Source organism: Haliotis rubra, unplaced genomic scaffold (assembly GCF_003918875.1).
Source record: "Haliotis rubra isolate DU_JTF1 unplaced genomic scaffold, ASM391887v1 Scf1403, whole genome shotgun sequence".
Taxonomy (NCBI): Eukaryota; Metazoa; Mollusca; class Gastropoda; order Lepetellida; family Haliotidae; genus Haliotis; species Haliotis rubra.
Genome location: NW_025765341.1, coordinates 170349 through 195962, shown reverse-complemented (window position 1 = coordinate 195962; position 25614 = coordinate 170349). Strand labels below are relative to the sequence as shown.

The following is a 25614-nucleotide window of genomic DNA, read 5'->3' as shown; positions in this document are numbered from 1 at the left end:
TAATAATTTGCACGTGTCAATGCGTCGGCTGTGTTGATACAACCATGATCGTCAATGTTACCAGCTTTCAAAGGTATTGATAAAATATTGTAGCGTGAACAGGTACAGCCGCCTACTGACCTTCAGTACGGACAAAAACACCCATTGAATTGATTGCAGCTACCATTGTGACGCGCCACACAGCAAACACTCCAGAAATAGAACTCACAGAGTGTACTTGGTGAAGATACAAATGTCAAATTGGATGGTGAGTGAGTTCATATTTAACGTCATCGGCAATACAAATTGGATAGAAGAGGTGGGGACGGCGGTTGTCCGATATCCCAAGTTGCCTGTACATTTGGCAATTCAAAATATGTACTTTCCTGACAATTGGACTGTTAACCTACGTGTAAGGGGTTTGCGCTTCAACCTGAGCTTAACAGGCCAAATAAGAGACGAAAAGACAAGATCATTTTATTACACCAATTGCCGCGGTCAAATCTGCTTTACTGTTATCAACAATATATTGGCTGAGTGTGGCCTTTAAACACACAGACACACACACACACACACACACACACACACACACACACACACACACACACACACACACACAAAGAAGAAGAAGAAGAAGAAGAAGAAGAAGAAGAAGAAAAGAAAAAGAGCATCAGCACTCATTTTGTCAACTAAAACAAATTAAATGCTGAAGGCAAACTAGGTACTTTGTTTAGATTTCCTGCTCACTGGGTTTTCTGAACTATCTATGTCAGTTTTATATTCATTCAGTTTTCAGAAACTGTCATGACAAAAGTAAAACTGACGGAGTGATAATGTGTCATTAACATAAAACGTGAAATACGATATTTACTATTTGGAAATAGTTGGGTAATATGGCAAGCGTGGCATGTTTCATCGTTGTATGTAATGCTTCAACACTTCATGACATGATATCTATTGATTTAGCACAACACAAAGCAGTTTCAATGAAATACAATCAAACTGAAAGATGGTCGCTTATGGTCTTGCATTTAAAATGTACCTATCTCCATCCAAAGACAAATTTATGATTAACAACGGGGAGAGTTCCATAGATATACAACTTCGTTATTATCGATATGCGCGACGTTTCGGTGTAACTACAAACAACTCCTTGATAAGTGTCAGTATTGTTGTGGATCAATGACAGTGGCACTAGCAATTGTATCACCATCCTTGGGCCTATCTGTGAAGATAGATTTGAAAGTATGATACGTGTTTCTTAATTCATTATATTGTTGTTGGTAGAAATATTGATTTGTTTCAGATTTCTTCAGTTTAGTTAATGTTAGGTCCACCTCTGGCCGTACCAAATGCCATGGTGGAGAAGAGAAAAGCTGAGTTTGGGCTATTTTTTCGAGATCGATTTTACCTTCAGAAACAGCAGATGGTATTTTGTTACAGTTAATAATTTGCCGTGACAAAAGGTTTAAGAGTCCCTTCGAACCAGCAAAATAGAACACAGACAAGTCTAATTATTCAATAATATATTGAATAAACAATGAGCAAAGCTATAATGAATGATAATACAGATTTCTAGCACAATGCAAATGAGTCACAAATCTAACATATTGGGTCACAAATCTAAAATATGAACTCACCAGTCTTGACATTTACAGTGAGAACAGATATATTGATTGCCACTGAACATATATGATGCCAGATGCGAGCCACACTCATAACTTTAAACATTGCTGACCCATAATAACTATCACTTTATCAATGTGATATTACTAATTACAAAAAACACACTCTCGTAACAATTCTTACTCCATGCGGTGGAATAGGTGATGATTTGTTATTGTAGAGTTGCAGTGTCGTCTTACGTCTTACGTGTTTCGACGTGTGTTGAAGATAGCGGTGGTCAATAGAGTGAGTGAGTGAGGTAATATTTTAAGTCACATCGGCAGTATTTCAGCCATATCGTGACTATATCAAGTTATATATTAATAATAATTATAATTATAAAAAACCTGCCAACGAAGGACAGTAAAACAACTAGAATATCACAGATATAAATGTAAAACTAGTAATATAATCTAAATCATTTTAAATATGCATGACAATACAATATAAAAACAGGCTATACATTGCCAACAACTGAAGGTAGATCACCATACTAGGGGCCATGGGGACTACTTTTGCTACCTACATGGACCCTAGCTGGATTTACACCATCCCTTCAGCTGTCAGCAATTTTTGACAATCTAGCCGTAACATTAAAATAGCATATCTACTGCAGTTAAAAACCATAGTAAATTTAAATTTACTTGAATTGTTTTAGGACTTACGTATCCTCACAGGAGGACAATATTACAGTACTTTAAACCCCTTAGAGAATACAGCCACAAACAATATCAGTTGTTTATTTAAACTACCAAGCATAAAAGATTTATCTATTTACACAATCAAAATTTATCTAACAACTCCATTTCTTTTAAAAATGCAATAATTAAACTAAATTTACATCATAAAAAAATCCTTAACTGTTTTTGCACTGAAATATTTGTCCCTTGTGATTGAAAAATCAATACAGTCAAGCAGGACATACTTGACTGTGATGCTCTCATCACAAGGGATACAAAACGTAGGATCTTCACCTTTTAACAGATATCCATGGGTGTATCTTGAGTGGCCAATGCGACATCGTCGCATAATGACCTCTTCAAATCTGGACTGACAACCCAAGTAGGTGTAACCCATAGTTGGTTTAATTTCATGTATTTTTTTATACCTACTTGGGTGTCCCACTTCTTTTGCATTAGATCACGGACATAAGATCTAATGACAGCTTTGTAATCAGAGTGTAGAATAAGAAGTGGTGTCACAGATTTGTTGAGTGCTGCCTTAACAGCAAGATCGGCCATTGTGTTACCAGAAATTCCAACGTGGCTGGGTAACCAACAAATGACGATGTCGCATTGGTTGTAGCATGATCATTATATAATTCAATAATTTCTATTAAAAGTGGATGTTTACAAGAAAGATATTTAATAGCCTGAAGGCACGAAAGAGGGTCTGAATATATTATATATTGTTTGTATTTAGGGTGCTTTTGAATATATTTTAAGGCTGTTAATATGGCGTTTGCTCCTGTTGTGAAAATTGAGCTGTGATCTGCTAATCGAGAAGATATTGCTCTGGATCCAATGACAGTGGCACAAGCAACTGCGCCACCATCCTTGGACTCATCAGTAAATAAGGATTTGTATGTATTATATTTACTTTTTAATTGATTAAATTCTTGTTTATATTGTAATTCGTTAGTTTCTGATTTTTTAAATGATGTTGATGTTAGGTGGACTTGTGGCCTAGCCAATTGCCAAGGAGGAGGAGAAAGAAGACGTTAGGGAGATATGTTTTCCAGCTCAATGCCGGCATCAGAAAGGAAAGGTTTGATTCTTATTCCAAGGGGTGGAGTAAGAGAAGACTTTTTACAATAAAGATCGTCATAAAGAGGATGAAACACACAGGTATAAGCAGGGTTGGACACATTTGAATAACATTTAGTAACATACTGCAAAGACAATTTGGCACGGCGATGGCTCACCGGCTTCGAAATAAAGACTGTCAACAAGAGAAGTACGGAAAGATCCAAGACATAGTCTCAGACCTTGATGGTGAATAGAATCAAGTAGTTTCAGGTTGCTTTTACAGGCTCCACCATATACGATGGAGCCGTAATCAAGTTTGGAACGGATTAGTGCTCTGTATAATTGAAGGAGGGTTTTCTGATCTCCTCCCCACTTAGAACTGGCAAGAACTTTCAGAAGGTCTAGAGCTTTCAGGCATATATTTTTCAAATACTTTATGTGTGGTAAAAAGGCCAAGTGGTGATAAAAAATTATACCTAGGAATTTAGCTCCTTTTACAACTTTTATAGGAGTGCCATCTCAAACTAAATCTGGGTCTCTGTGAGGTTTGTATTTCCTACAGAAGTGGATACAAGTTGTTTTTAACTTGGAAAGTTTAAATCCATTTTCTAGCGACCATTTATAAATTCTATTTAGACATAATTGTAACTGCCCTGCGATAGTATTCATATATTTTCCACGACATGAAATGTTAAAATCATCCACAACAAGAGATCCATCAATGGAATCATGTAAAACCTTATTTTAATGCTGAACAATGTGACAGATAAGACACTGCCTTGTGGGACACCCTGATCCTGATTATAATGATCAGACCGGGTAGAACCCACGCGGACTTGAAATTGCCTGTCAGTTAAATACTTGGATATGAATTGAGGCAAACGGCTTCGTAATCCAAAATCATATAAATCTTTTAAAATGCCATGTTTCCATGTAGTATCGTATGCCTTTTTCTAAGTCAATATAGATAGACACTGCATGTTGGTTGTTGATAATTGCATTTTCAACAAATGACTCTAATCGAACTAAATGGTACTTCGATGTTCGAAATCAACACCACATATTAGTTATTAAATTATTAGATTCCAAGTACCATGTTAGCCTATTATTGACCATGCGTTCCATGGTTTTGCAAACACTGCTTGTTAAGGATATGGGTCTGTAATTCGAAGGATTAGTATGATCCCGGCCAGTTTTTGGTATGGTAACAAACAACAATTGCTTCATGCCATGATGGTGGAAAGTGTCGAGATGTCCAGATTTCATCAAATATGAATAGAAGAGTTTCCAAACATTGCTCTGGTAAGTGTTTCAGGATCTAATAATGGATGTTATCAGAACCTGTAGCAGTATCATGAGCTTGCCTAAGGGCAGCATGAAGCTTATTAACAGAAAATAATTGGTTGTTATCTACCCCATTTTCTGAATTGAAATTAATAGCTTTGTTTTCCTGTTGTTTTTGATATTTTTTTAATTGAGGTACATAATTTGAAGAGGAAGAATATTAATGTTTAGCCAAAGTTTCACCAAAGTGTTAGCAATATCCAATTTATTAGACCATACCTTAGTCATCGGCGTACGTGAATTGATTCTAGATACATAATATTGCCAAGATTGGCGTTTAATTTATTTAAAGGTACGCCGTGCTTTAGCATTTAAGATTTTGAATGTATTGAAATTATGGACCATAGGATGGCGATGGAAATAATTTTTCGCCTTTTTCCTTGCCTTCCTAGCTTGTTTGCAGTCGTTGTTGAACCATGGCTTACGTATGTGGGTAACCACAGAGGACTTCGGAATACACTCATCAGCTATAGTGATTAGTTCATCAGAAAAACATTTTATAGGATCAGGAACACCAATAAAATGTTCAGGGTGAGGTTTGTCTCTACACAATGTTTCGTATAAAGACCAATTTGCCTTTGTAAGATCCATGGTGATGATGGAGGAACATCAGATGGAGATACTGGTTGTAGAATGGTAGGGAAATGATCACAACCACAGAGGTCATCATGAACTGACCATTCAAATTCATTAAGCAGAGTTGGGTCTGCAATTGACAAATCAAGTGAAGAGTATGTGTCGGTACCAGAATGTAAATATGTGTTAGAAGTATCATTCAAAATACATAAATCATTGGCGGACAGAAATTCTTCCAAAATGTTTCCCCTACTGCTGGTATGCGTACTTCTCCAAAGAGGACTATGTGCGTTCAGATCGCCCATTACAATAATAGGCTTCGGAAGCTGGTCATAGAGTGTCTGAAGCTCATTTTGCTGAAGAGAATAGGATGGAGGAATGTAAAGAGAGCACAAAGTGAAAACAATGTGCATTGTGATACGAACAGCCACAGCTTGAAGAGGGGTATTGAGAGGCACAGGACTGTGAATGATGCCTTGTTTCACCAATATTAAAGTACTTCCAGGGGCCTAAGCCCCTGGAGGTGAACGGAAATGATAAGAATCATATGTCTGATTTTCAGTTGATCTGTCTTTTTTTAGTATGTAAGCAAAATGCCGATGGTTTCATATCTTATGATAATAATTGCAAATCGTTAAAATTGTTCCAAACTCCTCTGCAGTTCCACTGGATTACTTGCTGATAACCGTTCATGGTGGTTTAACTGGTGAACGTGATGATCGCCTACTCCTTTGAGTAGAGACTGGAGGGCTGATCTCAATGTCTAAAGGTTCAAATCGATTTTGAACCGTAGCAGGGGCTGAGGGAAAAGAAGACACTTCCAAGTTTTGGAGGGTCCTGGCCCTTCTTCTCATCTGTTTCTTTTCTGTTTTCGTCAAGTGCACTGAGTTTTCTCTTGTAACATTGTCTGGTTCTAAGTGTTGTGTCAATTGAACATCTGTTTGTGTTTCGGATACTGATGTGTCCGGTACAGAATAAACTTGTTCCAGAATGATCTGATCACCATTCACTTAACTAATCGACGTTTGGCAATGAGTAGAAACTCTGGAAGGTTTGACAACAGGTATAGAAGGAGAGGAAACTACAGCTGAGTAAGATATAGAAGAAGTCTGAGATGGAACAGAAACTAACTTTTTTGCTTCATGATATGGAACATTGTTAGTATATTTAATTTAGTATTTTTTTATCCTCGTTCAAAGACAGGAGGGGCGGTGGGGTAGCCTAATGGTTTTAGCGTTGGCTCATCACGCCGAAGATCCGGGTTCGATTTCCCACATGGGTACAATATGTGAAGCCCATTTCTGGTGTCCCCTGCCGTGATATCGCTGGAATATTGCGTAAAGCCATACTCACTCACTCACTCAAAGACGTTACAGCGGAAGCCAGGCTGTAATCCCCGGGCTACAGAGATATCATAATCCAGTAAATAAAGACATGAATAGCTATGATATCCAAAAGAACATGTGCCAGGCTGGTTCGGCCCTTGACACATTTCTCAAGAAACAGAGAATTCAGGGGCCAATATCACCAGATTGGCCCATGAGCCACCGCCTTCTGACATAGGACTCTAGGCAATGATTATACTGACAATAGAATAAGCACAATATTCAGTGTCAACATACAATGTAAGCAAAATAATGTCAACATGAACATGTCCATGCTCAGGGCATGGCGTGACCAGCCGATTGATAGATTCGGGCCAGTTCTACCACCCGTGTAGGTGAAGTAAGGGTCGAAGTGGTGTGTTGGGCAAAAGGAACACGGTTCCAGGCTCCCAGTGCCCTCAACCACCAGGCTCCCGTCCTCCAATGACACAGGGGCGCAACCCATGGCAAACAGGTTGGTGAACCAAATATGCCCCCGGGTCCCCACGGGGGGTTAAAGAGCTCTTAGCGTTACCCAGCACCCACCATGATAGAAATGGCTCTTCACGGGTGCCTTGTAGAGTTGTAAGAGGATTAAAACACAGTCATATGCAGGGTTGGACTTAATAGAACGTAATTTAGAAATATACTGTTAAGATGATTTAAAACTGCGTTGTTTTAGCAATGGCTCATCAGCCGCTACATATAAACGATGATTTGGGGAGGTTTTGAAGGCTCCTAAGGCAAAGCCTTACGCCGTGGTGATGGATTGAGTTGATTATTTGAAGAACCAGTATTGGTGAAGTTCAGATTTAGGTACTGGGACAGTTTTGCATCACGACATGAAGAGGGGAATTTCCCCGACGTCCAAATGTCTTCAAAAATGTTTAAAAGGATCTCTAAACAGGATTTTCGTAAGTGCTTCAAGGCTTGATAATGTATATTAAAGGGAGCTAGTCCAAGACCAGTATGGAACTCATGAATTGTGAACATTTGAAATGTTCCCCTGTGTCTAAAATGAAATTTCTGTCTGTTTTTAATATTTTTGGAATGGGGTTACATAATTAGAAGAGAATAAATGTTTCGCCAAAGTTTCAACAAGTATCATTGCAATATCTGCTTTATAAGTTAATTATTGGTCCCTATCTTTAAGATGGTGAATGCTCGATTTGGAGTCCTTAACGTATATTGTCTGGATCATATTCCACAACTTAGACATCGGCGTACGTGAACTACATAATTATGTCAAGACTGACGTCTACTTTGTTTAAATGTTCGCAGTGTTTTAGCATTTGACATCTTAAATTTTAAATTGCAGACCATAGGTTGGCGACGAAAACAATGGTCAGCCTTTTTCCTCGCCTTCCTGACTTGTTTGCAGTCATCGTTGAACCATGCTATTAATATGTGAGGAATTGTAGAAGACAGGAACATCAATAAAACGTTCAGCTTTGTAAAAAGTTCTTCTTGGTGATGAAGGATTCCAGCAATTTACCCTCAGTGTTTGTAGTAGTATCACCACAGAGTAGGTAATGGCCATTTAAATCACCATAATAATACAGGGTTTCTTCAGTTGGTAATAGCGATGAAGAAGGTGGAATATATAGAGATCAAATATAACAGCAATGTTCAAGGGAAGTCCCACCACAACGGATTTAAATGTTTCCAACACACAGAATGCTGAGGGTGTAAAATCCTGACCAAAACTGTAAGTCATTGAAATTAGTGATTAGTTTTATACAATGGCGCAGTTCAATATCTTGGAATAACCTACCTTTTGGGAAGATTAATTTTGGTTCTACCCCGCACAATTTTGGTGAGCGACACGAATAGATGTATTTCGGACACATCCATGTCCTCAAGGGATCCGTACTTTAGAACAGTCTAATTCTATTTTCTTACCCTTTTTGTGCTCTAGTGGATAACCCGCATTGTACAATGTTTGAAGCCCATTTCGGGTTTCCCGGGACCTGATATTGCTAAAAGCGGTGTAAAACCATACTCACACACTCTAGTGGATAACGAGTCCGCTCGTCCTGAGTGTGTGAGTGTGTGAGTTAAGATTTAAAGTCACATCGGCAATATTTCAGCCCTATCGTGACTAAAACTACTTCTAAATTCATAATACATACATATAATATATAAAACCCTGTCAACGAAGGACAGTAAAACCACTAGATTATCACAAATTGAGTTAAAACTAGGCAGCATATATTTTTAAAAGTAGAAAATTATTTTTGGACAATACAATGTGAAAATGGGCTATAGATCGCCAACAACTGAAGGTAGATCACCATACTAGGGTCCATGGGGACTTACAGTGCCTTTGCTACCTGCATGGACCCAAATTGGATTTACACCATCCCGTCAACTGCTGGCAAGTGTAGGACAAGTTTACCCAAATTTTAAAGGAACAAGTATACTACGTTTAAAAATCGGGTACGCAAAAAATTAACTTTGAATGTTTTGGGACTTACGTACCCCGCTCGTCCTGACGAAGACCCGGGTTCCCCACATGGGTACAGTGTGAGAATCTCATTTGTGGTGTTCCCCGCCGTGATATTGCTAAAACCATACTCACTAATGACGACAATGCTTCTGAGTTATGGCCTTTCAAAACAAAGAGTAGATATAGGTATAGTTCACACCTGGCATAGCAATAAGAACAGAATCGCCGACTATACAAATATAGGCTATACTGTCCCCAATATCAATGAATTGACCGCAAGTATTTGGAACGCTCACATTATCAGTCACTTGATTGTGTGGTCAAGATTCGCTTATTTACAGGTTCTCATCTCATGCGGCATTCATGCATGATGGAATGTAGATCACCTGTTGACTTGAATCCGTATGTATAAATATTAAGTACACCAATGAAAACGACAAAGATGTTGACAAAATTTATACTCAAGGGGTACCTTTCTGTCTTTATTCACACCTGCAACACATACAATGATAGCTGGAGTCGTTCAACCATTCAATTGATATAGGTTTTATTCAAGGCCAAACTAAAACTTTCTGATATTGACTTCTTTATAGTAAAAAGTACTGATTACTACTGACAGCCTTTAAGATAGACATCCAGGTTCTGAACCAGCACCACCTTTCCTGTGTAAATCAGCTTCCGGCGTTTGAAGTGCCAGACAACCAGTTCAGCTTCCTCTGCTTTCATTGGTACAAAAAACATCATCTACAGACATAAAAAAACAACCATGTTGAGTTTTCGTTCATTTTATAGACACGATTAGATGGTTTAAATATGTTTGCGTCAGTGTGGACAAAAATGATTATGTCATTATTAATGCGTTCATTAAAATGACACTAATTAAATACTGGACACATAAGATGTTTTCAATATATCGAAGATGATAAACTGCGGAATAAACCCATGAGTGTTGCTTTTGAATATCTTCTGTTTATATCATGTTCCTGTTCGTAAATAACTGAGTTTGGACCAGGATCGTAAGCAACGATCCAGACGAGCAAAAAACAGACATTTATCGAGTCCACAATATACCTGAATAGGAAGCCCTCCGAGAACTCTGTACATGAGACTGTGGTGGTTGTCTAGTCTGTACTTGAAGCCTTCCTCCAGATTGTCTCGTATTTCCTCTTTGTATTCTTCACTGGTTAGATCTGATATGCACAAGTACATCCGATGACACAAGTAATATTGGTTGTATAATTACTTTAGAAAGTGAAGTGTTGTTTTCGCAAAAGAAATACATCATGACATTACTATTTCTTACACGAACACGATTTTGTCTATAAATCGGAACATCGCAAACTTATATGGCGAAACTCAAAATAAGTTTTACCTTCCATTCTGTAAATTATATCCCATAAGTAAATGTGGTCTCCAGTTGGGTTCGCTGGAGGCGGGGCACTTGCAATAAGGGTTTTGTCCACCCCCAGATCAGCTGCAAGTTTTTCACCCAGGAAAAGAGATTTCACAGTGAAGACCAGATTAGCCGCCAACAACTTATCTTCGACAGGACGCATATCGCACAGGCTGGGTATATGCAGAACTAGAAAGTAGTTATAGAGAGATCATGCGTTAGAGAGGTCCCTAGTCATGTAACTATAATATGGTAAGTCTTGGGTCAGACTTCAATAGCAAAAAGAGAAACTGTGGCATCATGAACTTTCTTTTGTATCTCTCCAACAGGAACCAATTACTTCATTTACTACGCATTTGTGTAATTTCACAAAGAATAATTTGCACGTGTCCACAAATCGTTGTGTTAATACAACCATGAACGTCAATATAAACAGTTTTCAAAAGGTATTGATAAAATATTGTACTTTGGACAATGCAGCCGTATACTGACCTTCAGTACAGACAGAAAAAGCACCTATTGAATCATATGCGGTTGTCCGATATCCCAAGTTTCCTGTATATTCGGCAATTCAAAATATGTACTTTCCTGGCAATAAGTGGTCGACCTTAGTGTAGCAAGACAAGATCATTTTATTACACCAAATCCCTGCAGACATATTAAAAAAATGTAATCTATTTTAAATTCCCTTTCCTGTTATGAACAATATTTGCGGCGTTAAACAAATTAAAAAAAGACAAAAAAAAGACAGAGCATGAACACTAAGTGTGTCAACTGAAAGAAACTAAATGCTGATTGCAAACTAGGTGCATTGTCTAGCTCATGCGAAGTTTTCTGCCCTTCGGGTTTTCTGAACCTACTATGTCACTCATATATTCATTCAATATTTACCATTGTTTGCCTGTGTGACAATATTGAATCAATGACTTCGAAATGTGTTTCAGGATCTATAAAACTCTCTATGTGGTAACAGTCATTATCAGCCTCTTATATCCTAAAAGAAATCTGCTGCAACTATGGATGGGACCCCGCGACAAATCAACAGAAGCAATTATAAGGTAGACTGTCTAGTGCATACTTACTTGCTAATACTCTTGGTTCACCAAACACCTGCAAAAAGACACAAATGCACATCAATTTACACAGTGTACCTCTTAATCATTGTTTGTTTCCGTTATACTTCATTTGATAATGTATCAGCCAATTCATTACATGTATTTGAATACTCATGAATCCACACAATACATTTTGAGCAACTGTATGAAATTGGATCTAACCTTGAAGATGAAATCAACACCGGCTGTTTCTTGCAAGATGCTTTTAACAGTGGCCATGGTGGTCTTCACATCAGCGACTCCTGTTGGTTCAACGATGTCGACAAGGAAACGAGAGTAGTCTTCGCATCTTGCAAGGCCCAACACAAGCATAACTGCTAAAATGGCAAGCGTAGGACGTTCCATCGCTGTACGTTTATGTGGAGCAAACGCCTTACTGATTCATCACAGTTGAACTTCCCATATATAGAGGTATAGCAATAGGGAGGTCCATTTACGAAAGGGGTGTTAAGTTGCGTATTGCACGAACACAAATCCTATATCTATGGAATCACATGATCTGACGCCCATGAAACTAGGAAATACGATATTTATTATTTGGAAATAGTTGGGTAATATGACAAGCGTGGTATGTTTCACTGCTCTATGTGATGCTTGATAACGGTGTCAGTATCTCGACCTAAACGTTAACAGTAACGATTTGCTACACATTTGTCCCAGCTCGTTCACGAGGCATTCAACATGACAGCTTCTGTGCCTACAAACGTCTCAACAATGATTCACAAATACATGGAAAACAAGCCAACTATTGTGCTCACCTTAACGTGAGGCAACTAACGAGATCGTGATGCTATTCTCACTGACTTGGTTGACACATATCATCGTATTCCAATAGATCGATGCTCATGCTGTTGATCACTGGATTGTCCAGACTCGTTTATTTACAGACCGCCGCTATATTGCTGCGTAAAACTAAATTCAGTCACTCACTTATACTTGTGATGGTTCAACTTCAATTAAAGAGCAGAGCGCAAATAGGCCCTACTGCTGGTCCAAGTTGTCCTGAAACTATATCACCACCGCCCACACCATATGTGGTCACTATTGCTTCATTTTATCGAGGGGTGCTGGGGTAGCCTAGTGGTTAAAGCGTTCGCCCATCACACCAAAGACCCTGGTTCGATTCCCCATATGGGTACAATGTGTGAAGCCCATTTCTGGTTTCCCCCGCCTTGATATTGCTGTAATATTGCTGTAATATTGCTAAAAGCGGCGCAAACCAAAACTCGCTCACTCAGGCACTCATTTTATCGATACAGTTCCCCTAAAAAAACACTGTACATTTAGAAACAAACAGTTCACCTTCTACAATAGATTTGCACATACTGAGCTGTATATTAACCAACATGATTGAACTGACTGACAAAAGCGAATGTTAATGTCACACTTTGTGAGATACAATGTCGTAAATTTCTTTTTTCCACAAAAAGATATATTATTTGATGTAATAAAATGATTTATGTAAACTGTATCGTTGGATCGGCATTGTTGGTGAGTAAATAATGAAGCATACGACTTTATGGGCGACAACTTCTTATTTATTACATATACCTTAATTGCCTCATGGCCACGAACAGAGATCAAGGAGATTACTTGCCATCAGCCAATGAAGAGGTTTTGTTTGTTTGTATTTTTTTTTCAATTATTTTATTCATTTCAGCCATTTTAAAATATTGTACATTTTCCACAATATTTCATGACAGTAGGGGTAGATTCTTTTTCACAATGGTAAGTTATTGTATCAGTTCTTTCGGCCATTTGCTTTTAAATATTTGGAGACGATGAAGAGTTAATCAGGTGACAGGCCGGGAAAGCCACATTTCAAAAATAACTATTGCCGGGAAGGCCACATTTCAATGACATGGCTGTAGCCGGTAAAGCCACGTTTCCAATAGATTAATTAATTAATGGATTACCGTAACCGGTAAAAGAGTGTCCCCATGTATATTTATGTTTTCACAAGAAACAAATAATCTTTCTTACTCACAAGCGTGGTGTATGCAAGAAGGTAACAGGGAATATACGCAAGCTATAGACTCTGTCTGTCAGATAATTCGCTCGGATGGTGTGCTTTCGATCTTTTGGATCGTGCTGGCAATAGCTCCTGCACTCGTCTTTTGCACCGTGTGGAGAAGTGTTGCATACATTTTGGTTGCTTCGGTATACTCTTTCTAGGTGGTGCATAGTATCAAGTGGAGTAGTCCAACGATTTTTTTCGCGTGGCCGTATTCTTCCCTTGTACACTGGACGCTTCCCTTGTAATGCATGATGTCTTTGCGAGATAGATAGCCAAACACGAAGAGGTCGTCGACAAAGGCTGGAAGACCGGTGAGTGGTTTGAGGTGGGTTTCCCATAGATTTCCGGCGAGATAGTCTACCGTCGAGATATCGGACACGAGGTTGTTGTCGTGTGTGTTTTCCAGTAGGAGGTGGTGTGTGATTGATTTGCTGCACCGAATGCCCATTTTTTTGTTAAGCTGCTGCGATTTGTTTTCCCATAGTTGTTGTTGTCGGAGTGTATCCTGTATACTGTAGCAACTCCATATGCCTAATTGGAAGTTCGAGCAACCTTGGTGTCGTGTCGGAAAAAAATGGTTGCTGAAAAAATGGGTAGCCCTAGCGAAAATGAGATTCTTATAACGCTATAGCAAAACGGCATTGGGAACACTCTCGATGACTTCATTAGATTAATTAAGACTTAATTACGACAAAAAGTTGGACATTTTGCCTTTCCCGACTGACCCTATGCTCACTTAAAAGTCAATATTTCAGAAACTATTTTGACCGATTTTCATCAAATTTTGCATGCACCTCAGTAGTAGTATACAAAATGGGGCTATGGGATTAGGGACTTCAATTTTTTAAATTGAGCCCTTGGGGGAGACCTGGTCCCGTAGCCCCATGTGTATACTACTATATGTGAAGCCCATTTCTGGTGTCCCCTGCCGTGATATCGCTGGAATATTGCGTAAAACCATACGCACGCACTCACTCACTCAAAGAAGTTACAGCGCAAGCCAGGCTGTAACACCCGGGCTATAGAGATGTCATACTCCAGTAAATAAAGACATGAATAGCTATGATATCCAAAAGAACATGTGCCAGGCTGGTTCGGCCCTTGACACATTTTTCAAGAAACAGAGAATTCAGGGGTCATTATCACCAGATTGGCCCATGAGCCACCGCCTTCTGACATAGGACTCCAGGCAGTTATTATACTGACAATAGAATAAGCACAATATTCAGTGTCAACATACAATGTAAGCAAAATAATGTCAACATGAACATGTCCATGCTCAGGGCATGGCGGGACCAGCCGATTGATAGAACCGGGCCAGTTCTACCACCCGTGTAGGTGAAGTAAGGGTCGAAGTGGTGTGTTGGGCAAAAGGAACACGGTTGCAGGCTCCCAGTGCCCTCAACCACCAGGCTCCCGTCCTCCAATGACACAGGGGCGCAACCCATGGCAAACAGGTTGGTGAACAAAATATGCCCCCGGGTCCACACGGGGGGGTTAAAGAGCTCTTAGCGTTACCCAGCACCCACCACGATAGAAGTGGCTCTTCACGGCAGCCTTGTAGAGTTGTAAGGAATGAAAACACAGTCATATGCAGGGTTGGACTAAATAGAACGTATTTTAGAAATATACTGTAAAGATGATTTAAAACTGCGTTGTTTTAGCAATGGCTCATCAGCCGCTACATATAAACGATGAATTGGTGAGGTTTTGAAGGCTCCTAAGGCAAAGCCTTACGCCGTGGTGATGGATTGAGTTGATTATTTGAAGTACCAGTATTGGTGAAGTTCAGATTTAGGTACTGGGACAGTTTTGCACCACGACATGAAGAGGGGGGATTTCCCCGACGTCCAAATGTCTTCAAAAATGTTTAAAAGGATCTCTAAACAGGATTTCCGTAAGTGCTTCAAGGGTTGATAATGTATATAAACGGGAGCTAGTCCAACACCAGTATGGAGCTCATGAATTGTGAATATTGAAATGTTCCCCTGTGTCTAAAATGAAATTGATATTTCCCATCTCTGTCTGTTTTTAATATTTTTGGAATGGGGTTACATAATTAGAAGAGTATGAATGTTTCGCCAAAGTTTCAACAAGTTTGATTGCAATATCTGCTTTATATGTTAATTATTGGTCCCTATCTTTAAGATGGTGAATGCTCGATGTTGGAGCCCTTAACGTATATTTTCTGGATCATATTCCACAACTTAGACATCGGCGTACGTGAACTACATAATTATGTCAAGACTGACGTCTACTTTGTTTAAATGTTCACACTGTTTCAGCATTTGACATTTGACAAATTTTAAATTGCGGACCAAAGGTTGGCGACGAAAATAATGGTCAGCCTTTTTCCTCGCCTTCCTGACTTGTTTGCAGTCATCGTTGAACCATGCTATTAATATGTGAGGAATTGTAGAAGACAGGAACATCAATAAAACGTTCAGCTTTGTAAAAAGTTCATCTTGGTGATGAAGGATTCCAGCAATTTACCCTCAGTGTTTGTAGTAGTATCACCACAGAGTACGTTATGGCCATTTAAATCACCATAACAATACAGGGTTTCTTTGGTTGGTAATAGAGTGAGTGAGTTTAGTTTTACGCCACACTCGGAATATATAGAGATCAAAATATAACAGCAACGTTCAAGGGAAGTCCAACCACAACGGATTTAAATGTTTCCAACACACAAAATCCTGACCAAATCTGTAAGTCATTGAAATTAGTAATTAGTTTTATACAATGGCACAGTTCAATATTTTGGAATAACCTACCTTTTGGGAAGATTAATTTTGGATCTACCCCACACAATTTTGGTGAGCGACATGAATGGATGTATTTCGGACACATCCATGTCCTCAAGGGATCCGCAAGTATTTGGAACACTCACATTATCAGTCACTTGATTGTGTGGTCAAGATTCGCTTATTTACAGGTTGTCATCTCATGCGGCATTCATGCATGATGGAATGTAGATCACCTGTTGACTTGAATCCGTATGTATATATATTAAGTACACCAATGAAAACGACAAAGATGTTGACAAAATTTATACTCAAGGGGTACCTATCTGTCTTTATTCACAACTGCAACACATACAATGATAGCTGGAGTCGTTCAACCATTCAATTGATATAGGTTTTATTCAAGGCCAAACTAAAACTTTCTGATATTGACTTCTTTATAGATAAAAGTACTGATTATTACTGACAGCCTTCAAGATAGACGTCTAGGTTCTGAACCAGCACCACCTTTCCTGTGTAAATCAGCTTCCGGCGGTTGAAGTGCCAGACAACCAGTTCAGCTTCCTCTGGTTCCATTGGTACAAAACACATCAGCTACAGACATAAAAAACCCAACCATGTTGAGTTTTCGTTCATTTTATAGACACGATTAGATCGTTTAAATATGTTTGCGTCAGTATGGACAAAAGTCATTGTGTCATTATTAATGCGTTCATTGAAATGACACTAATTAAAAACTGGACACATAAGATGTTTTCAATATATCGAAGATAATTAACTGCAGAATAAACCCATGAGTGTTGCATTTGATTATCTTCTGTTTATATCATGTTCCTGTTCGTAAATAACTGAGCTTGGACCAGGATCGTAAGCAACGATCCAGACGAGCAAAAAACAGACATTTATCGAGTCCACAATATACCTGAATAGGAAGCCCTCCGAGAACTCTGTACATGAGACTGTGGTGGTTGTCTAGTCTGTACTTGAAGCCTTCCTCCAGATTGTTTCGTATTTCCTCTTTGTATTCTTCACTGGTTAGATCTGATATGCACAAGTACATCCGATGACACAAGTAATATTGGTTGTATAATTACTTTAGAGAGTGAAGTGTTGTTTTTGCATACATCATGACATCATTATTCCTTTAGAACACGATTTTGTCTATAAATCGGAACATCGCAAACTTATATGGCGAAACTCAAAATAGGTTTTACCTTCCATTCTGTAAATTATATCCTATAAGTAAATGTGGTCTCCAGTTAGGTTCGCTGGAGGCGGGGCACTTGCAATAAGGGTTTTGTTCACCCCCAGATCAGCTGCAAGTTTTTCACCCAGGAAAAGAGATTTCACAGTGAAGACCAGATTAGCCGCCAACAACTTATCTTCGACAGGACGCATGTCGCACAGGCTGGGTATATGCAGAACTAGAAAGTAGTTATAGAGAGATCATGCGTAAGAGATATCCCTAGTCATGCAACTATAATATGGTAAGTCTTGGGTCAGCCTTCAATAGCAAAAAGAGAAACTGTGGCATCATGAACTTTCTTTTGTATCTCTCCAACAGGAACCAATTACTTAATTTACTACGCATTTGTGAAATTTCACAAAGAATAATTTGCAAATCGTTGTGTTGACACAACCATGAACGTCAATATAAACAGTTTTCAAAGGTATTGATAAAATATTGTACTTTGGACAATGCAGCCGTATACTGACCTTCAGTACGGACAGGAAAAGCACCTATTGAATCGTATGCGGTTGTCCGATATCCCAACTTTCCTGTATATTCGGCAATTCAAAATATGTACTTTCCTGGCCATAGGACTGTCAACCTACATGTAAGTGGTCGACCTTAGTGTAGCAAGACAAGATCATTTTATTACACCAATTACCTGCAGACATATTCAAAAAATGTAATCTATTTTAAATTTCTTTTCCTGTTATGAACAATATTTGCGGCATTAAACAAATTAAAAAACAAAAACAAAAAAGACAGAGCATGAACACTAAGTGTGTCAACTGAAAGAAACTAAATGCTGATTGCAAACTAGGTGCATTGTCTAGCTCATGCGAGGTTTTCTGAACCTACTATGTCACACATATATTCATTCAATATTTACCATTGTTTGCCTGTGTGACAATATTGAATCAATGACTTCGAAATGTGTTTCAGGATCTATAAAACACTCTATGTGGTAACAGTCATTATCACCCTCTTATATCCTAAAGGAACTCTGCTGCAACTATGGATGGGACCCCGCGACAAATCATATTCCACAACTCAGACATCGGCGTACGTGAACTACATAATTATGTCAAGACTGACGTCTACTTTGTTTACATGTTCGCAGTGTTTCAGCATTTGACATCTTAAATTTTATATTGCGGACCAATGGTTGGCGACGAAAATAATGGTCAGCCTTTTTCCTCGCCTTCCTGACTTGTTTGCAGTCATCGTTGAACCATGCTATTAATATGTGAGGAATTGTAGAAGACAGGAACATCAATAAAACGTTCAGGTTCAGCAATTTATCCCTCAGTGTTTGTAGTAGTATCACCACAGAGTAGGTTATGGCCATTTAAATCACCATAACAATACAGGGTTTCTTCAGTTGGTAATAGAGTGAGTGAGTTTAGTTTTACGCCACACGCGGAAAATATAGAGATCAAAATATAATAGCAACGTTCAAGGGAAGTCCCACCACAACGGATTTAAATGTTTCCAACACACAGAATGCTGAGGGTGTAAAATCCTGACCAAAACTGTAAGTCATTGAAATTAGTAATTAGTTTTATTCAATGGCACAGTTCAATATTTTGGAATAACCTACCTTTTGGGAAGATTAATTTTGGATCTACCCCGCACACAATTTTGGTGAGCGACACGAATAGATGTATTTCGGACACATCCATGTCCTCAAGGGATCCGCAAGTATTTGGAACGCTCACATTATCAGTCACTTGATTGTGTGGTCAAGATTCGCTTATTTACAGGTTGTCATCTCATGCGGCATTCATGCATGATGGAATGTAGATCACCTGTTGACTTGAATCCGTATGTATAAATATTAAGCACACCAACGAAAGCGACAAAGATGTTGACAAAATTTATACTCAAGGGGTACCTATCTCTCTTTATTCACAACTGCAACACATACAATGATAGCTGGAGTCGTTCAACCATTCAGTTGATATAAGTTTTATTCAATGCCAAACTAAAACTTTCTGATATTGACTTCTTTATAGATAAAAGTACTGATTATTACTGACAGCCGTTAAGATAGACGTCTAGGTTCTGAACCAGCACCACCTTTCCTGTGTAAATCAGCTTCCGGCGGTTGAAGTGCCAGACAACCAGTTCAGCTTCCTCTGGTTCCATTGGTACAAAACACATCAGCTACAGACAAAAAAACCCAACCATGTTGAGTTTTCGTTCATTTTATAGACACGATCAGATGGTTTAAATATGTTTGCGTCAGTGTGGACAAAAAATGATTATGTCATTATTAATGCGTTCATTAAAATGACACTAATTAAATACTGGACACATAAGATGTTTTCAATATATCGAAGATAATTAACTGCAGAATAAAAAGTGTTGCATTTGATTATCTTCTGTTTATATCATGTTCCTGTTCGTAAATAACTGAGCTTGGACCAGGATCGTAAGCAACGATCCAGACGAGCAAAAAACAGACATTTTTTCGAGTCCACAATATACCTGAATAGGAAGCCCTCCGAGAACTCTGTACATGAGACTGTGGTGGTTGTCTAGTCTGTACTTGAAGCCTTCCTCCAGATTGTTTCGTATTTCCTCTTTGTATTCTTCACTGGTTAGATCTGATATGCACAAGTACATACGATGACACAAGTATTATTGGTTGTTTAATTACTTTAGAGAGTGAAGTGTAGTTTTCGCATACATCATGACATCATTATTCCTTTAGAACAGGTTTTTTTCTATGAATCGGAACATCGCAAACTTATATGGCGAAACTCAAAATAGGTTTTACCTTCCATTCTGTAAATTATATCCCATAAGTAAATGTGGTCTCCAGTTAGGTTCGCTGGAGGCGGGGCACTTGCAATAAGGGTTCTGTTCACCCCCAGATCAGCTGCAAGTTTTTCACCCAGGAGAAGAGATTTCACAGTGAAGACCAGATTAGCCGCCAACAACTTATCTTCGACAGGACGCATATTGCACAGGCTGGTTATATGCAGAACTGGAAAGTAGTTATAGAGAGATCATGCGTAAGAGAGATCTCTAGTCATGTAACTATAATATGGTTAGTCTTGGGTCAGCCTTCAATAGCAAAAAAAGAAACTATGGGATCATGAACTTTCTTTTGTATCTCTCCAACAGGAACCAATTACTTCATTTACTACGCATTTGTGTAATTTCACAAAGAATAATTTGCACGTGTCCACAAATCGTTGTGTTGACACAACCATGAACGTCAATATAAACAGTTTTCAAAGGTATTGATAAAATATTGTACTTTGGACAATGCAGCCGTATACTGACCTTCAGTACGGACAGGAAAAGCACCTATTGAATCGTATGCGGTTGTCCGATATCCCAACTTTCCTGTATATTCGGCAATTCAAAATATGTACTTTCCTGGCCATAGGACTGTCAACCTACATGTAAGTGGTCGACCTTAGTGTAGCAAGACAAGATCATTTTATTACACCAATTACCTGCAGACATATTCAAAAAATGTAATCTATTTTAAATTTCTTTTCCTGTTATGAACAATATTTGCGGCATTAAACAAATTAAAAAAACAAAAACAAAAATGACAGAGCATGAACACTAAGTGTGTCAACTGAAAGAAACTAAATGCTGATTGCAAACTAGGTGCATTGTCTAGCTCATGCGAGGTTTTCTGAACCTACTATGTCACACATATATTCATTCAATATTTACCATTGTTTGCCTGTGTGACAATATTGAATCAATGACTTCGAAATGTGTTTCAGGATCTATAAAACACTCTATGTGGTAACAGTCATTATCACCCTCTTATATCCTAAAGGAACTCTGCTGCAACTATGGATGGGACCCCGCGACAAATCAACAGAAGCAATTATAAGGTAGACTGTCTAGTGCATACTTACTTGCTAATACTCTTGGTTCACCAAACACCTGCAAAAAGACACAAATGCACATCAATTTACACAGTGTACCTCTTAATCATTTTTTTTACGTTATACTTCATTTGATAATGTGTCAGCCAATTAATTATTTGAATACTCATGAATCCACACAATACATTTTGAGCAACTGTATGAAATTGGATCTAACCTTGAAGATGAAATCAACACCGGCTGTTTCTTGCAAGATGCTTTTAACAGTGGCCATGGTGGTCTTTACATCAGCGACTCCTGTTGGTTCAACGATGTCGACAAGGAAACGAGAGTAGTCTTCGCATCTTGCAAGGCCCAACACAAGCATAACTGCTAAAATGGTCAGCGTAGGACGTTCCATCGCTGTACGTTAATGTGGAGCCAACGCCTTACTGATTCATCACAGTTGAACTTTCCATATATAGAGGTATAGCAATAGGGAGGTCCATTTACGAAAGGGGTGTTAAGTTGCGTATTGCACGAACACAAATTCTATATCTATGGAATCACATGATCTGACGCCCATGAAACTAGGAAATACGATATTTATTATTTGGAAATAGTTGGGTAATATGACAAGCGTGGTATGTATCACTGCTCTATGTGATGCTTGATAACGGTGTCAGTATCTCGACCAAAACGTTAACAGTAACGATTTGCGCTACACATTTGTCCCAGCTCAGTCTATGCCTGATCACAATTTAGTATCCCAGGAACATGAGTGTTAGATCACAGACTTCACCATACAGCCAGACGACGACTTCAACTGTGTGTCCGACCATCTGCCGCTCTCTGTGTTTCTGAATCTTCGTCATAGTTCAACTGACATCACACCCATAACACCTCTAGTTTCTTGGAAAAACTGTGACGATAATATCTTCAGAGAGTATGAAACCACTGCCTCTAGAAAACTCAACCATGACTGACTGACTCAGTTTAGTTTTATGCCACTTTTAGCAATATTCCAGCAATATCACGGCGGGGGACACCAGAAATGGGCTTAACACATTGTGCCCATGTAGGGAATCGAACCCGGGCCTTCGGCGTGACGAGCCAACGCTTTAACCACTAGGCTAACCCACCGCCCCTCTCAACCTTGAAGTAACCACCAGTACAGACAGCCCTTCTCATGTTAATGCGAAATATCATGTCGTTGAGAGTATCAGCAATGCAAGTGATGCTACCCTACCAGCCTCTTGATTCAATCCCGACACTAAACCATATTGGTCAAAAGAGTTAGTGAGTTTAGTTTTACGCCGCACTCAGCAATATTCCAGCTATATGGTGGCGGTCTGTAAATAATCGAGTTTGGACCAGACTGGTCAAAAGAACTTAAACATATGCATGCTCTTCAAAAACATGCACGATAGTTGTGGATCAGTGAAGGGCGTTCACGAGGCATTCAACATGACAGCTTCTGTGCCTACAAACGTCTCAAAAATGATTCACAAATACATGGAAAACAAGCCAACTATTGTGCTCACCTTAACGTGAGGCAACTAACAAGATCGTGATGCTATTCTCGCTGACTTGGTTGACACATATCATCGTATCCCAGATCGATGCTCATGCTGTTGATCACTGGGTTGTCCAGACTCGTTTATTTACAGACCGCCGCTATATAGTTGCGTAAAACTAAATTCACTCACTCACTTATACTTAAAGTGCAGAGCGCAAATAGGCCCTACTTCTGGTCCAAGTCGTCCTGAAACTATATCACCACCACCCACACCATCAGTAACAGTATATGTGGTCACTATTGCTTCATTTTATCGCGGGGTCCTGGGGTAGCCTAGTGGTTAAAGCGTTCGCCCATCACACCAAAGACCCTGGTTCGATTACCCATATGGGTACAATGTGTGAAGCCCATTTCTGGTGTCCCCCGCCGTGATATTGCCATAATATTGCTGTGATATTGCTAAAAGCGGCGCAAACCTAAACTCGCTCACTCACTCATTCATTTTATCGATACGGTTCCCCTAAAAAACACTGTACATTTAGAAACAAACAGTTCACCTTCTACAACAGATTTGCACACACTGAGCTGTATATTAACCAACATGATTGAACTGACTGACAACACCGAATATAAATGTGACAACTTGTGATATACAATGTCGTAAATTTCCCTTTTTGCACAAAAAGATATATTACTTGATATAATAAAATGATTTATGTAAACTATATCGTTGGATCGGCATTGTTGGTGAGTAAATAACGAAGCGTACGACATTATGGGCGACAACTTCTTATTTATTGCATATACCTTAATTGCCTCATGGCCACGAACAGAGATCAAAAAGATTACTTGCCATCAGCCGATTATTTTATTCATTTCAGCCATTTCAAAATATTGCACATTTTCCACAATATTTCATGACAGTAGGGGTAGATTCTTTTTCAAAATGGTAATTTATTGTATCAGTTCTTTCGGCCATTTGCTTTTAAATATTTGGAGCCAATGAAGAGTTAAGCAGGTGACAGGCCGGGAAAGCCACATTTCAAAAATGACTATTGCCGGGAAGGCCACATTTCCAATAGATTAATTAATTCATGGATTACCGTAACCGGTAAAAGAGTGTTCCCATGTATAATATTGTTTTCACAAGAAACGAATAATCTTTCTTACTCACAAGCGTGGTGTTAAGCAATACCGGTAAAAGATTGTCCCTATTTATGATTCTAAACCACATTGTATAATATTGTTTTCACAAGAAACTGGTAATCTTTCCTACTCACAAGCGCGGTGTTTAGCTTCTTCACTCAGAGTTTATTACTCAAAATGGAACCACCTCCGCTGGTACATGAGTGCATAAAATAGAATGCAGAATATACAAAGTATGCAAGAAGGTAACAGGGAATATACGCAATGATTACTGAAAACTAGAACATATACAATTTGATAAATTTAGATAGGTGTTTGATTGTTGAAATTTTAGTACTTGACATCAATTTTTTATATGTAGAGAGATTAGGGAAGGAACAAGAGCTATATTCTAGGTGAGTGGTTGCGTTGTTGGCTAAAATGTGAACATCTACAGATATAATGGAATTCATCCCCAGTTAACTGCGAGTAACAAGGGTTACATACTCTTCTTTTCTTGCGAGATTCGTCCATCTCCTACTTTCTATTGGCAATTTATTTTCAGATAGCAGTAAGTATTTGTCGAGTGAAGGTGAGTTTATAATTTTTTTATAATATTGTCCTTTAGATGAATTATTCATTTCACTGGTCCACGATTGTAAAAACTGGTCTTTCAGGATTGATTCAGATTTTGATATGATCCAGGATTGAGTATAATGAAAGGGGTTTACAAATACATCCGGTTTGTTTTACAGATTCATATATATTATCAATATATGATATTATTATTATATGTAATATACCTATTAGTATATTATATTGTGCTAATAATAGAAACAAAACCTGTTGTGATCTAAATATAATTATGAGAAAACATGTCTTGTTTTGTTAAATACGGTAACGTGTTTGAATCACTAAGCCAGTTTGACAGCATAGCCGGGAGAGCCACATTTCATGTTCATGCAACCGTAACTATTGCCGAGAGAGCCACATCAAGTAAGGCTATCTGTTTCGGAAATGTGGCTCTCCCGGCCTGTAACCGTTAATCAAGCTATAGACTCTGTCTGTCAGATAATTCGCTCGGTCCCACGATACATCTGTTTTGCAAACCTGTGGATGGCATAGATCCCTTCTGGAAAGTCTACACATTTCTGGATGGCAGGCGTTTTTGGCGGCGATACCTGGGCGATGGATTTCGTAGCCTTTTGTAGTTCTCGATATTCTTCATATTCCGACATGTTCTCTATTTCCTCTATCTTCCTGTGCTCGTCAAGATACTCCTTTCCCATAGGAGATGCCACTACCTGTATTTTCTTCCAACGAATGTCTTTGCCGGTTTTGTCGAAGAACGATCTTTCAGAGGATTCGATCTCGATTTGCAAGGTGTGTTCGTACACTTCATCTCGAAAGAAATCCTTTTCTACCAACCAATACATTTGTCACTCGAAACAGTCTGTCTTGTTCTCTCGAAGTAGGAGTTGTGTTGTCGTAGTACTCTTTCTAGCT

At 38.8% G+C, this 25614-nt stretch overlaps 2 protein-coding genes and 2 long non-coding RNA genes across 5 annotated transcripts in view; all 4 read right to left on the bottom strand.

The window, feature by feature from the left end:
• Window positions 1-9742: 9742 nt before the first annotated feature.
• Window positions 9743-11990, bottom strand: LOC124268928 (the record flags this gene model as incomplete). The annotated part of the gene is made up of 5 exons (XM_046703947.1): window positions 11796-11990; window positions 11601-11628; window positions 10498-10707; window positions 10197-10315; window positions 9743-9869 (listed from the first exon to the last, which is right to left on the bottom strand). Coding segments are annotated over exons 1-5 (667 nt in total), but the record flags the coding sequence as incomplete, so codon positions are not given.
• A 4699-nt stretch (window positions 11991-16689) lies between these two features.
• LOC124268926 lies at window positions 16690-17444 on the bottom strand. Its single transcript, XR_006896374.1, has 2 exons — window positions 17317-17444; window positions 16690-16988 (listed from the first exon to the last, which is right to left on the bottom strand). It is a non-coding gene; the product is annotated as an uncharacterized LOC124268926 (long non-coding RNA).
• A 2086-nt stretch (window positions 17445-19530) lies between these two features.
• LOC124268923 overlaps window positions 19531-25614 on the bottom strand; it is a 31878-nt gene continuing 25794 nt past the window's right edge. Inside the window, exons 4-5 of one of the 2 annotated variants that reach the window (XM_046703944.1) lie at window positions 20116-20234; window positions 19531-19791 (exon numbers count right to left, since the gene is read on the bottom strand). In XM_046703944.1, the coding sequence (XP_046559900.1) occupies window positions 19657-19791; window positions 20116-20234 (254 nt within the window). In that variant the 3' untranslated portion in view covers window positions 19531-19656. The remainder of the gene's footprint in view (window positions 19792-20115; window positions 20235-25614) is intronic. The other variant, XM_046703945.1, reaches the window with a different exon arrangement.
• LOC124268927 lies at window positions 20608-21899 on the bottom strand. The gene is made up of 3 exons (XR_006896375.1): window positions 21703-21899; window positions 21516-21543; window positions 20608-20617 (listed from the first exon to the last, which is right to left on the bottom strand). It is a non-coding gene; the product is annotated as an uncharacterized LOC124268927 (long non-coding RNA).